This window comes from Trichechus manatus, unplaced genomic scaffold, assembly GCF_000243295.1.
Source record: "Trichechus manatus latirostris isolate Lorelei unplaced genomic scaffold, TriManLat1.0 scaffold00001, whole genome shotgun sequence".
Lineage (NCBI taxonomy): Eukaryota > Metazoa > Chordata > Mammalia > Sirenia > Trichechidae > Trichechus > Trichechus manatus.
The window spans coordinates 27,822,492-27,837,731 of NW_004443937.1; the positions used below are offsets into that span (position 1 = coordinate 27,822,492).

General features: G+C 46.5%; 1 protein-coding gene across 1 annotated transcript in view; it reads right to left on the minus strand.

Moving 5' to 3' along the window:
- Window positions 1–6,089: 6,089 nt before the first annotated feature.
- The window catches only part of SLC25A20 (solute carrier family 25 member 20), a 30,946-nt gene continuing 21,795 nt past the window's right edge, over window positions 6,090–15,240 (minus strand). Inside the window, exons 5-9 of the mRNA XM_004368505.2 lie at window positions 9,102–9,219; window positions 8,236–8,308; window positions 7,760–7,869; window positions 7,175–7,299; window positions 6,090–6,833 (exon numbers count right to left, since the gene is read on the minus strand). Coding sequence (XP_004368562.1) covers window positions 6,771–6,833; window positions 7,175–7,299; window positions 7,760–7,869; window positions 8,236–8,308; window positions 9,102–9,219 — 489 coding nt within the window. The 3' untranslated portion in view covers window positions 6,090–6,770. The remainder of the gene's footprint in view (window positions 6,834–7,174; window positions 7,300–7,759; window positions 7,870–8,235; window positions 8,309–9,101; window positions 9,220–15,240) is intronic.

The window sequence follows — 15,240 nt, forward strand, 5'->3', positions numbered from 1 at the left end:
TGCGCGCCCCCGCCGAGCGCCGGCCCGCAGTGCGCGTGCGCCGCTGGGCCGCCATCCTCCCTGGGCAGCCGAGGGTCGCAGCGGTGTAGGTTTCTGGCAGCTGCCTCTAGGTTGGGGACCCGCGAATAAAGGAATGAATGGTCTACATGTGAGGCTGGGTGCTGGTTAATGCCTCTCACCCGGTCGTGAAGACCTTTCATTTATTCTTTCAACACACGCTAAGTGCCTCCTGTTTGCTTACTGGGCAGGCAGCAGGGCCCACACGACCGTCGCAGTGTGTGGTTCCCACTATGTTGGAGAATATAAGAGAGCCCACTTTAGGAGATGGCATTCAAGCTGACCTCGAGGCCTGAGCAGGATCTAGCCACAGGAAGATCTGCAGGAAAGCCATCTGAGCACAGAGAACAGCATGAGCAAAGGCCGGGCTGAGTCAGGACCACCCTGGAGGCAGGGTGAAATCGTGGAGTGATCATAGGACCCTCGGGAGGCTGGCAGGTCTGTGAAATGTCCGACGGGGAAGACTTTGTAGGTAGTAGGAGTTTCAGTGGGATAGTAATTTGGGACCTACGGGCAGAGAAATAAGCCTGTAAGAGTTTACCCACCCAAACAGAAAGAAAAAGGAATAAGGCCCACGGCAAGAACGACGTCTGTGCCAGTTCCTTCTCCTGATTACTCCCACCAGGGTCCCCGGGTCTAGGTCTGCACATCTCTCCCCTCTCTGCACCCTATCCCAGGCCTTTTGCCATCACTGCTTGATGGAGTTGAGAAGACCACAAGGCACTATCCTTTGCTCTTGGGGACAGGACAAAGGTAAACTGGAGAGGCCAGGCTATTTCTTAACTTGCCTCTACCCCCACCAGATTGGAAGACAATAGAAAAAGGTGGAGACCTTCCTAGCATATCCATGCCACGGCCTAGGACAGAGTCCTTCCTCTCTTGCGGGACTCAGCCAGGAACTAACTGGACAGAGTCCTCCCTCTCTTGAAGGACTCAGCCAGGAACTGACTAACTGTAGGCTTGGGAACCTGAAGGGCATTGGGGATGGTTAAGCTCCACCTGGTAATTATCTGGTATTAATTAAATTCTCACTAGCACCTCCCATACTGGCTTGGCACACACTCAAGAGATGAGTGCTGCTGGGAACTGAGCTCCTGGCAGCAGGAGCACAAGATCCCTGCTGGTGCAGCGGTCAGCCCAGGCTCTAGACCAGGCAGCCCTGTGATTCCAAACAGCAGTTTATCCCTGGACAAGTTCCTTGACCCCTGGGAGGAGTCTTGGGTCATTAACTTTGTGAGGGAAGGGCAGTGTCTGATTTGTTCTCTGTTGGGTTCTTATTGCACACTCTTGGAGAAGGTTTACTGAATGAATGTATGATACATTTCCACACAGCAAGCAAAGCCAGTGAAACTGCTTTCCTAACATTGCAGTCTTAGAACTGGAATCTTTTGCTTCAAAGCTGTGCTTCTGCACTCCGAATGTGAAGACCTCATTAAGGGTGGGCAGTGAGGAACTGGAGGAGCAGGGCCCCTCAACACTTCCTGCTCTTGGGGAGACTGACCCTCCCGAGTTTTACAGGGAGACATGTTCCCTTTGAGGGTCAGCCCTTGACTGATACCCTGGAAACCTGGGTGTGACTCCCACTGCACCACCACACCTAGGGATCTGCCCCTTGTCAAGCAATCCTGTGGCCAACCTTTTGGAAAGGCAAATTCACAATTCTCCCTAGTTTGCCTCTACTGTCGGGTTTTATATGTTTTAAAAGTGGGTGGGCATCTGTGCAGTTAGGACTCTGACCTCAATTACAAAACGGGACAGGGAGGCTGTGAATGAAAGCAGGAGAAAGGCTACTTCAGGGCTGACAGCAGAGCTGGGTTCCAGCAGATCCTCTCAGTCACTCCAAACAACCCCCACTGGCCTCTGCCAGAAGCAGGCCCATCATCTATCTGGCTTATTCTCAGATGCCCCACAGCTTGGCCATCCATCCTCCATCCGTGGCGGGTGTGAGGACCACCACAGAAAACGGGGAACCCCATGATTGCTCCTCACCTATCTCCATAGACCAGCCTTGGATTCAGAGGAAGGATGGACAGCCAGCCTCCAGGCCTAACCTGGCTTCCCTCCCCCAGCACCTGGTCTCCAGAGCAGGGGTTCATCTCTGCGCCTTCTAGGCATTGCTTCAGTAGCAAGTAAACCCCCAAGGGCCGTCATGCATGCCCAGTTGAGCTGGCCAGGGCAGTGAGCCCTGAAGCAAGAGAAAATACCAGGCACCTGAGCCCTGGATTCTCCACTCTTAGCCTCATAGAACTGCCTCCATTCAAGCCTGTCCAGCTGCACCACTGGGGGTTACCATGGCAACCAAACCCACAGGCAGCCAGTAGCTGGGAAACAGATGCCAACAGCAAGTGACAGTGAGTGGAAAAGGCAAGGATTTGAAACCCTCAAGAGCAAGAGACATACAGAGGTCATGGTGGAGAAGAGGCAGCCCCAGAGCCCTGAGGGTGCTCCACCCCAACCCAGTCCTACTCACTACCCAGCAGGCACCAACATTTGCACAAACTGCCACAACACCAGCCACAGGCACAGATGTGGACACATGGGGCCAATTCTGAGAGATTTTACAACCACGGATGCAGAATAACCCAGGTAGGATCATGTTTAACCCTGTATCAGTGGGACTCAGTGAAAATGAACACGGGTAGGGTACCAACTGTTGTTTCCAATGAAACAGAGGATTTCATATACTCTTTATGGGTTTATTATTTTTTTTTGAATTTCAAATTTTTGTTTCTTGTAGTTTAAGTGAAAGTTTACATTTCAAGTTAGTTTCTCATACAAAAATTTATACATACATTGTTATGTGACCCTGGTTGCTCTCCCTGTACTGTGACAGCACACTCCTCCTTTCCACCCAATTTCCCATGTCCATTCAACCAGCTCCTAACCCTCTCTGCCTTCTCATCTCACCTCCAGACAGAAGCTGCCCGTTTAATCTCACGTGTACTTGAGCTAAGAAGCACATTCTTCATGAGTATCATTTTATGTCCCACAGTCCAGCCCAATCTTTGTCTGAAGAGCTGGCCTCGGGAATTGTTTTAGTTCTGGGTTGACAGAGAGTCCGGGGGCCATGCTTTCCAGGGTTCCTCCAGTCTCAGTCAGGCCATTAAGTCTGGTCTTTTTACTAGAATTTGATTTCTGCACCCCACCTTTCTCCTGCTCCATCAGGGATATGGGTTTATTATTTAAAAGTCCCCCCAACCCCAGGAAGTATGCTAAAACTCTTCTCAGCTCTTCTGGAGGCCCACTCTGTGCCCAGAAGCCCCAGCTTATACACACCCTGTACCCTCTCTGATGCGCCTTCCCTGCTGAGGGGACTCAACCCCAGCATGAACACCTCCCTCTTCCCTGCCCAAAGGAGCCCTTTCTCTTAGCCACCCCACCTCCCTACATGTCTCCTGGGACCTGCTGGTCACCTGACCACTTCTACATGCCAGTCTTTCCCTGGTCCAGTTCTCTCAGCTTACTTAGTACCTAACACCACCGTTTCTAGTTCATCTAGAAGTGTTTCCAAGCTTCCAGTGGGCAGGAGGGATTGGGAAAGGGAATTATGTTCCTCTGCCCTCACCCAAGTTGTCCTTCAGCCCCTGCGGGGCCTCCCCCATGAGGCTACTGCCTTTGATCCAGGAGGTCTGGTCTATTTTAACAAGTATCCATGCTCCAGGGAGCAGTTAATTCCCAAAGCACCTGTTTCTGCACCTGCAAGCCACAACCCCCTTCCTAGAATACTGTGTCCTAAGAAACTGTCAAAGTCTGCAGTGGAGCCAGGATCTGCCTCTGGGACATCTCAGGGCAAGGATAGAACCTCAGAATCATGGGGGAGCTCGGCTGGGGAGCCACAAGCCTACATACAGACCACACAGAGAAAGCATAAAAGGGAGCCCTAGGGGCCTTCCCAGTGCCTTCTGGGACTCATGTGCCACCCCAGGTGCCTGGGTTTTGACAATGCAGTACACACTGGCCTCCTGGAGCTTACGTCAAGCAGCCTCTAACAACATCTGATAGCACCACAGGCCTTCTTCAGGCCTATGGATGCCCAGACACTAATACCCACTCTATTACCAATCTGCCAATGACCTTGGCAGATCAGTTTACCTGTCTGAGCCTTGGCTTCCACATCTGTAAAATAAAGGTAAAAATCCCCACCCATTAAATGTTATGTGGGGATAATCAGATTAGGAACCCATGAGGAGGTTAGAAAAGGTTATCTGTACAGGGTTCCAGCCTCAAAAGGCTGTAGGGAAGAAATTGTGGGGTGGAGATTGTATGACCTTACAGCAGAAATGGTGCTACTGTGCTTCAACAGGCTGTTGCTGCAACAACCTATTTGCTGTCCAGGGACGAGTTAACCAGCAAATAAGGTATGCAGAGGCTTACTTGTGTTTACCTTATTTGTTACTTAGTTGTGTTTACCTGTTTTTCACAACATCAAAGATGTGGTGAAACCCATGTGAAATTGTGCATTACAGATTAGTAAGCAAACACAAGTAAGCCTCTGTGTATATTGCTTATTGGGTAATCCGTCCCAGCCTCTGTCCCTCACCTTTGCCCTAGTTTTACCCTTCTTTGTACCCAGGTGAGGCTGTTATCACTGGTTGGTTGTTTTAACAATCACCATCTGGATTTGACTTAAGGCTGTTTGTGACAGAGAAATTGCTGGGGAGGGCCCTGATCTCTCCCCTCCCCCTGACACACACAGCCTCCATCAAAGGGAGAAGAGATACATCAGGAACAAGTGGCATTTCAAAGCTCATCATAAAAGGGAAGTGCCAGCCAGACGGAGTTACTCACCATCTGCTCTGCTCCCTTCACAAATATGCCTCCAGGGGCTTCCCTATTTGACTTAACATCTATTAAACACTTGAAGGAGTAAAAGAAGCTACCACCACTAACATCAATGAACCAAAACACTCCATTTTAAAATGGAAGATGTTTCAAAGAGCAAATTATCCAGAGACACAGACTGTAAAAGTGATCCTGAGCCATGAGAAGAGGCTGGCATTTGGCTGGAATGCAAATGTGCTCACAAGGGATTCTGGGCAAAGGCCAAGGTTTCACCATAGTCTAAGGAGTGGGTGGTTCCAAGAGCGTCAGGAGACACATGTGTGGCCATCTCAAAATCAGTGAGAGATGAAACAAAGACATCCCCCCAGCATTAGAGGGAGGAGGCTTAGCACTGGATTAACCTTCCCAGGCAGAGGGCACACAAATTTTCATCTTTAACAAATGTTATTTGCTACTTGGTCATGGTTCCTATTGTGCCTTCTAGAAATATCTTCTCAGGAATAAAGCCTCCTTTCTTAAACCCCCAATCTTCAGCTTCCCACCTGGCTGGCCACACCCCCAATTCCCTTTGCTTATAAACACACAGTGACGGTTCTAAAGCCAAAGTCCAAGGGTCTCTATGTAGCTGCAGAGAGGTAGGAAGTGCCCACAGAATTGTAAGTGACAGCCAGACAGGGACAATGACAGAGAAGCCCAGCTGTAGCAGCCTCAGCATGCCCTCCCCTCCACCAGACAAGGACTTAGGACTCTCCACTCTGACCATAGCTGGACATCATCACTGGCCTATTTAGGAAAGCCAAGGTGACAAGGTCAGATCACATGGTGACCCCAAGGCCCACATTAATAACCTGGGATTGCTTTTGCCCTTTTAGGACAACAGACTCTCCATCTGTTAGCTCAGACATCCATGTGGCTGAGGGCAGAGAGGGAAATGAATGAAGGTATGGGTGGCAGGCTGGGCCTCATGGTGGCCTGCATGCCAAGCCTGTACTGTGGGCTGTTATAGATAAAGTCACCTTGCCCCACCCAGCCTCCCTCCTGCAGCAGGGACTGGGGCAGTCAGGGAAGGCTAGGACGCCTAGTACTTCCTCCTCTTTCTCCTGTTGGAACCCCTGCCTGAGGCTCCCAGGGAAGGACAATGGATCCCACACAGCTTCCACCAAAGTCACAGGCTGCCTACTGAAATGGCCCAGAGTCAAAAGAAAAAAAAAATCACACACTGCAAAAATTAGAAACAATATTTATTGCTTCTTGTTAAAATAGGGTGCTCTCCTGAGAGGAGAGTATGCAAAAAGAGCCTTCCTACACCCTGGGCTTTCTTACTTAATCCTAGCAAGCTGGGACTGTTGATTCAAAACTGTTCCCACTATGCAGTAGGGGAAGCTCTCCACCTATTCCTGGGAAATTGTGATACTCTAGTTTTACTTCTTGATTACTTGCATCCATAAAGAAACCAAAACCCAACTGTGAACAGGCTATCTGCTCACAGGCACACATGCCCAGTCCACATGGAAAGAGAGATGTGGACCTCAAGTTCACATTTCTATGTGCAGCCCAGGATTAGATGGTACCCTGGAAATCGAAGAGGTAAGCTAGTCAAAAACATGCATAGTGCCTCCAGTGAGAGGCAAAGTTTTGGTAAGGAGTATTTTGGATATAGTATGGTCATCAGTCAAGAGGTGGGTAGCACTCTGACCACAGGTGGTAGCTGGTCTGGAAGCTACTTACTTCCATCTCCAAATCCTCTTGAAATCCCTTAAATCGATAAGAGTGAATTCAAGTTTCAAAATGGTACACCAAGTAACACAAGGCAGACAATGTCATTAAGGCAACAGTCTCACCAAGTCCACACACACAGCTCTGATCCCATCATTCCCCTCCCCTCCTTGGCAATAGCTTCCAGCATTCAGAGCCTTGAGAAGCCTTTAGCCTCACAAGTTGGGGGTGATCCAATTAAGGAACTTCATGGCAACTTCAAAGCCAAGGAAACAGGCCTGAGAAGGAATTGGAAGAAAGACAAAAGCCATGTCAGGTTGGAACCCCTCCCTAACCCCACTCCCCACTCTCTCATTCTTAGAGGGGAGGAAAATTCTTGTTCCACAACTGTCCACTCCTGGTGACAAAGTCAGGAAATGGACGCCCCTCTCCTCACAGAACTCCAAAGGCAAATCCCCCTGACAACTTCAAAAAAAAGAAGCAAGTAAGGAGGCTCTGGCTCAGTGCAGGGTTTTGGGAAGACTGAGTCCCTAGTCCAATCCCAGGAGTAAGTAAAAGCACCCACCTGCTCCCTGCTCTGAGCCCTGAAGGGAAAGCACAGCCCCTGCCAATCACTTACTGCATTGGCTGGGAAGGCTCGGATCATCACTGCAGTGAAGCCTGTGTATAAGGATGCGACTCCTTCATTCCGGATCAGCTCCCTCAGCACATCTTTGAAACCATTAGGGTACTTCCCAGGAGGGGCTGTGGGGCAGAACCCAACTGTTAAGACTTCAGGAAGTCTCCTGAACTGATTGTGGTGGCCCACATGGGGACAAGCTTGTAGTCAAGTCTTCCTGTAGGGCCATAGCATTGGAGAGGGCACCTTGTGCATCATCCCGGGACCAGGCCATAGACAACACAGTACACCTTGGGTCAAGCAGGCACAAATGCCTGGATTACTGGTGCTGAGGGTGCAGAGAAGAGAGAGAAAGAATGAAACAATCCTTTCACTCATGTGGAAGAGGAAGAGCAGATCTGACTTCTTATATCAATTATTTTGTGTTTAGGCTGACATGAAAATGGGTATAGGGTTCCTAGAACAAAATGTGGGCCAGACAGATGACAGTGATTATCCCCTACGGCCTTCGGAGCTCTGCTCCCCAGGGGCAGCCAGTCCTGGGACCCACTCCAACTCCCAGCCACCCCACTGCTCGTCACTCACCAGTCTGGAAGCGGGACTTGAGCACGTCTGGGGGAATGGCCACAGCCCAATTGAAGATCCCTGCAAAGCCCCCAGCCACCAGGATCCGTGGTACACTGAGCTCATTGACACTGCAGAACACCAATCACAGCCTAAGTCATATGAAGGCTGTGGGACTATTCAGACCATCCCTCCTATGGCAGACAGGGCAGTTACAGAGAGGGAAAATCTGACTGGAGGAAGGAGATCCAAGGTCAGGGTTCCCATGACAGAGCACCTGCCACTCTTAGAGGAGGTTTCATGTGCCTATTTCACATACTTGCTCCATTGGGTGATGCACAAACCGGGAGGTGTTAGCAGGACCTCAACACCCATGAGAGGAAAGTGGACCTGGCACCAGGAGCACATCCCACTTCTGCCTTCAGACCCACCCACAGGAGAGAACATTCCACCCATGACTGGGGAAGGTAGCTTCTAAGTTCTTCTGTTCTAGTCACCTCTTTCCCTCTGGAGTGAAGATATTTTTCAGCCACTCGTATGTCATGAAATACATCCCACTGGCTGGAACATCTGTTAGTAACAAGAAAGAGGTGAATTAAAAGGTATAAAATCCCCACACATTTCCTAAACTTAGAAAAGAAAAACCAAGGTTGACACTGGACCCTTCAAGGTTTCCTGAGAAGTTCCTCAGCAGCCACTTCCTATCTGCAATAATCACTTTGCAGTTATCAGACACTGCTCTGGGGTTAGCACTAGTGTGAGAGCACAAACACATATGACATAATTTCATCTTCAGTGTCCCCTCTGAGTGGGCCCAGCTGCCATGCTCAGAGGATTGTGTAAGCACAATATGCATGACATCATTGCATCTAAAAAGTCCCCTGTGAGTGGGCCCCATGTCATGCCCACTCCAAGTGGTTATAGCCATAGCTAGTCCATGTGGTGGGCCTCTAAGCTGCCATCTCAGGACAAACGTAGGGCAGTCTCTGCCTCTCCCACTCCTACCCCAGCAGGTCATGTCTCTCAAAACCAGGGAGAGCCCCACTGTTCCTAAGTCATTCTTCTACTCACTTCTCCAGCCTTGATTTCTATCTGCTTGCCACTCTCCCACAGGTGCTGTCATGGCTTCTACCGTTGAGGGACTGTAGCCCAGCCCCCACAAAGGATGAATGGCTCACTTTGCCCATGCTTATCTGTGTCCATGCTGGCAAGGGGCAAGGCTGCCTAAAACTATGACACACATTGCCGGCCTTGCCAGAGCTGTGGTATGTATGGTGACGAGGCCAACATGGCAATCCAGGCAAGAGCCCCTGTGGCAGACCCATCTCAGGTAACCTCTCAGGATGAGGACCTCAAAGGTTACCTCGCATGAGGGTGAGCACAGTCCCCTTGTAGATGCCTCGAATCCCAGATTCTTTGTACAGCTTCTTTGCACAGTCAAAGGTACCAGTGTACTTGGTTTCTCCTGAAGAAGCCTGAATCTGGGAGGGAGGAGAGAGGCATCAAGTCAGAAATAGCTACGTCAAAGTCAACAGACCCAACAAGTTACAAATGGTCATTATATATCAGACCAATGAAAAACTTCACTGTCAAATCGATAAACGTTTGGAACATGAGATATTGGAGAAGTCGTTATGAAGTAAAGCTGGATGAAAATATCACAAAACACAGACACACTGACTAGAAGTGTTGGAAAATAAGATGAGAAAATCTCTCAAATACAAGAGCATTCTCAATAAAACTATTTGGAGGGTCTAGAAACAAAGAGGCAAATATTTTGGTCATTCACTAATTCTTTTAACAAATATCCACTGAGAGCCAACTCTGTTCCAAGCCTTAGCTGATTATGAAGCTTGGTTAAGAAAAGGTAAATAGGAAATTGCATTCATATCGCTGAGTGCCTGGACAGGGTCCTGTGCAGAGCCAGGGGAGGGCAAGGAGAGATCTCTATCCCAGCCCCAGAGCTCTGGGGCTGATTACATATCCGAAAAGATATGCGAGAATCTGCAGCAAGTGCAGAGCCAAGAGGTAGCAGAACGTACAGCATATCAGCCAAAGAGTAATTAAAGCCAAAGAGAGTACAGCTTTAACAGTTCCAAGGAGAAATATTTACAAAATAAATATACAAGTCCAATAGCTTTCTTACATACTAAGAATAACCAGCTGTGGGAAAAAAAAGGAAAAAAGATCCCATTCAAAATAGCAATACAGAGTGAAAACAGTGAAGCAGGCAGCTACAAATACCCATCCCACCATAGAAACATCAAAACAAACAGAAACTGTCAGAACTAACTTTGTCAGAACTTTGGAAAACAACTAAAAGCTTACCGCAACTGAGCAAATGCTCAATCAAGAAACTGGCAACTTCAAAACAGTAAGAAAGCTTTGTGGCACTTTTACTTGCCCTTGTCCCACCCCCTCCCTGGCTTCGTGGCAATACCAAATAAAGAAGCCTGTGTTCCAGTGTGGGACCCTTGTCCCTGGTTCTGGAGGGAGTAGAGCAGACCTTATTCACAAATTACTGTGTTTCTCTGTTCTAACCTGTCTGGAGGCTACCCAAAGGACTGATGCAAGGCACTCATTTCTGTTTCACTTAACTTGGAACCCACTCAGGGAGGAAAAGGGACAAACATTGCTCAAAACCACTGTTAGGCAAATAATAAACCCACAGCATGGAGCAAAAGATTACAATTGAGACATACAGAAGAGACCACCTAAAGCCTGGGAGGAAAAGTAGGGGAGAGAGTTTCTTTGAAAAGTTAGGGAATTCAAAAGCACCTAGGGAATTTAGAAAGCCCAGGACAAGGTACATGCTCAGAAAAGCCTCCAGAAGACACTAAACTTTCACCACTGGCTGATCTCTAGGCTCAGTGCAGGTAGGAAGTGAAGGCTGAGGCAAAGTTGTAAATGACCTAGCTAACTGTTAAAGGAGTTCCTCGGCATTGACTTATCTGCAAAGACTGGGAGAGGTTTTTTGTTTTTGTTTTTAGTTGGTTTGGTTTGGTTTTGAGCTCCTGACATTCAAGAAATCCCTGTCAAAACACTGGCTGATATAAGTTAAAAGGAAAGAGACTTCAGTGATTAGTCACTAAGCAAATGGACAAAAGCAGCCTTCAACAGTCAAGAACAGCAACCTCTGGGCAGGGGGGCATATTTGATTTTGAGAATTACCACATGATAACATTTGAATGGCCAGTTTTCAACAAAAAATCACAAAACATACAAACAGAAAAGTATGGAATGGAAAGTCTAGACTTTCACTTTCTCAAGACTATTAAAAGCTACCCCAGCACTCCACTGGGGTGGTGTCAGAGAAAGTCAAGTAGAGAGCTGGGACTTTCATCCCCACTAGCCAATAATCAGCCTGCTTGCTGTTGTGTCAGTGAAGACCTTGTGAGGAGCCAGAACACCTACACCACCCAGCAATAATGAGAAGCCCCCACTTTTCGGTGTCAATGGAGGCCAAGTAGGGGACATAGTAATGAGGTGGCATCCCGCCCTTCCCCAGCCAGAGAAGTGTCAGAGAAAGCCAGCTAAATAACACAAAATGTCTAAAGTTTTAACAAAAAATTACTTGTCATACCAAGAACCAGGAAGATCTCCAACTGAAAGAGAAAAAACAACCAATAGATGCTGTCTTAGGCTGGGTTCTCTAGAGAAGCAAAACCAGTAAAGCATATAAATATATATAGAGATTTATATCAAGGAAACAGCTCATGCAATTGTAGAGGCTAGAACGTCCCAAGTCCATGGATCAGGATAGAGGCCTCTCCCAATTCATGCAGCTGCAGAAGCTGGAAAGCCTAAGATTGGCAGGTCGGAAAGCAGGGCTCCCGTTCACAGACTGTGAAGGTCGACGAATTCCAAGATCGGCAGGCAAGACCGCAAGGTTTCTCCTGATACATGCAGCTGCAGGGACTAGCAAACCCAAGATCAGTAGGTTGGGGAGCAGGACTCTTGCTCACAGGCTGTGAAGATCGACGAATCCCAAGATCGACAAGTAAGCTGCTAGCTCAAGTCCCAAGAACCAGAGGTGAGACAACAGGAGGCAGCTACAGGATCCAGAGCAGCAAAAAGCTAGAACATCTGCTTATATTCAGATGCAGGCCATACCCCCAAGGAAACTCCCTTTCAACTGACTGGCTACTCACAGCAGATTCAATCACAGGAGTGATCACATAGAAACACTGAGAATCATGGCCCAGCCAAGTTGACACACAATCTTAACCATCACAGATGCCAACACTGAGATGACAGAATGTTAGAATTGTCTGAAAAACATTTTAAAGCAACCGTAATAAAAATTCTTCAATAAGAAATTATAAGCATGCTTAAAACAAACTAAAAAATAAAAATGATAGCAAAGAAACAAAGTCTCAGCAAAGGCACAGAAGATATAAAGAATCAAATGGAAACTTTAGAACTAAAATAAAAAGCTCAGTGGATGGTCTCAAGAAGAGAATAGAGGGGAGAGAGGAAAATATCAATGAACTAGAAGACAGAACAATGGAAATTACCCAATATGAATGGCAGAGGGTATATAGATTGAGATGAAATGAAGAACCTCCAAGGTCTCTGGGACTATAACAAAAAAAATCTAACATTCGAGTCACTGGCGTCCCAGAAGCAGAGAAGAAAAGAGAGTGGGAATGAAAAGTACTTGAAGAAATAATGGCTGAAAACTTCCAAAATTTGGTGACAGTCATAAACTTACAGATTCAAGAAACTGAGAAAACATCAAATAGGATAAATCCAAAGAAATCCAAGCCAAGACACACCATAATTGAACTTCTGAAAATTAAAGACAAAGAAAAAACCTTAAAAGCAGTCAGAGAAAAATGATACCTTACCTACAGAAGAAAAACAATTAGAATGACAGCAGAAATCAGAGAGGGCAGAAGGAGGTGGCACAGTATTTTTCAAGTGCTGAGAGAAAATAATCATCAACCTAGAATTCTATACCCAGAGAAAATATCCTTCAGGATTAAAGGGGAAATCAGGCATTCTCAGATGTAGGAAAATTAAAAGAATTTGACACCAGCAGACCCAGCTCAAAAGAATGACTAAAGGTAGTTCTCCAACAGAAAGAAAATGATGAAAGAAGAAACCTTAGAACACAATGAATAAAGAAAGAACACTGCAAGGAAAAATACAAATAAATACAATAGTCTTTCCTCATTCCTCATCCTCTTGAGTTTTCTAAATTATGTGTGATAGTTGAAGCAAAAATTATAACACTGTCTGATGTGGTTCTAAATGTATTTAGAGAAAATATTTAAGAAAACTGTACTATAAATAGGGGAGGGAATAGTGACATAAAGGAAGGTACGGTTTCTACACTTCACTCGAACTGGTAAAATAATGACACCAGTAAACTATGATAAGTTATGTATATATAATGTAATACCTAGAGTAATCATTAACAAGTTTTATAAACTAAAAAACACTACAGAGATATGACCCAGCAATTCTACTCCTAGGTATATATCCAGAAGAACTGAAAGCTGGAATGCAAACAGATACTTGTACACCAGTGTTCACTGCAGCACTATTCACAATAGCCAAAAGGTGGAAACAGCCTAAAAGTTCATCAGCAGATGAATGGATAAATAAAATGTGGTATATACAGACAATGGAGTCAGTCAAAAAGAGAAATGAAGTCATCATACATGCTACAACATGCATGAACCTTGAAAACATTATGCTGAGTTAAATAAGTCACTAAAGGACAAATATATATTGTATGATCCCACTTACAGGAAACATTTAAATCAGAAAAATGTATAGAAATGAAAATTTATTAGTGGTTAGCAGGAATGGGAGGGAGGGGAAAAGAGGAGGTCACTGCTTAGAGGACATTGCGCTCCTGTTAAGGGTGATGGAAAAAGATCTGCCATCATGGACACCTACTGGAGATCAGCGAACACGAAGCATGAGAAAGCAGCTTCACGGAGCTTCCAGCAGGAGAAAGAACAACCAGTAACCAGCGATATATGCTATCCCAACCCCCACCCTTCTTCACCCCCACTTAGCCTCCTCTGCTTCCTGCAGCCACAGTCTCTTGGCCAGGAAGCACCAGCTTCACCCCGGTGTCGCTTGGATTCCACCCACCCACACTGGCCAGCTCCCTGACTGCCTTTTGTTGGCTGCTGGTGTTGCTTTTTTCTGCTTCTTTAGATTTCCTCCTTACCTCTCACCACCTCCCCTCCTTTCTCTCAGATACCTGGCTCCGTGTGCCATCTTTGCGCTTCTTCCTGAAAGGCCGCGAAACACCACTCAACTGTGAAACTGCTTCCCTGCCCGTGCCACCATGCTGGTGGGACACCTGGGGCTTTTCTGTTTGTTTGTTGGCTCTGATTTGTTCTGTTTTGATTTGTTTGTTTGTTTTCTTTTTCTTTTCTCGACTTGGGAGCCCATTCTAGCCAGGCACTACTGCGTGGCTTGGAAGCTACCCCTTACTCTGTGCAGATGCACAGGGACATCCCTGGGGGCATTTCTTTTTTCTTGTTTTTTTTGGTTTTTGTTTCTTTGTTTTGTTTTCTTCTCTTTCTTATTCCCTTTTTCTTCATTTCCAGTTTCTTGATTTATTCATTTTTTTCTTTTACCCTTTTTCTTCCCCATTTTTGTTTTTCCCCATTTCTCAGTCTCTCATCTCTCCACTCTAATAGCAAGCTCCCTTAACACTCTTTTTTGTTTGTGTGTATGTTTTTGGCTCCTGTTCCTCTCTCCTCTCTCTCATCTTTCCCAAACCCATCTTAGCTCCACACATCACAATCTACCCCCTCCTTCCTGCCTACCTGCACCGTGCGCTGAACATCACACTCCCAAGCAGCACAGGCACGGCCTACTGGAACCTGCCCTGCACTGATTCCCGGTCCACACTGTCAGCCCTGGTACGTGCCACAAACAACCCATCCCAGCAACTCCCCTTCAGCTGGACCTGCCTTGCTGTACCATACCTGAGTGACTGACCCTGCCCATTGGAGAAAGAGGTGAAAAGTATCGTGCCCACAGATAAGCAAACAAAGAATGCACAGCCCACCTGCTCAGACATAACCAAATAAAACAAAAAAGCAGGATGAAACAAACAAATCTACAATCAATAAATGAGGAATATAAACACTGAATGTCCCGAAGACAGCAGACAATATCAAAACATTTACAAAAACAGGACAGGATGGTTCCAGTAGGCCATCCCAAATAAAACACCAGATGACCTTCCAGTAGAAGAAAAGGCACTAGACCTAACTGACAGGGGATTCAAATCACTAATATTCAGAATTATCCAAGAGTTGAAGTAAAAAGCAGACAAAACTGAGGAAAAAATAGACAAATTCATGGAAAATACGGACAAAAAAATGGAATAATTCAAGAAAATAATATAGGAACAAAGTGCCAAAATAAATTCACAACTAGACATCATACAAAAACAACAATTAGAAATCCAAAAGATAAACAACAAGATTTCAGAAACGGACAGTAACATAGAAGCGCTGAGGAGC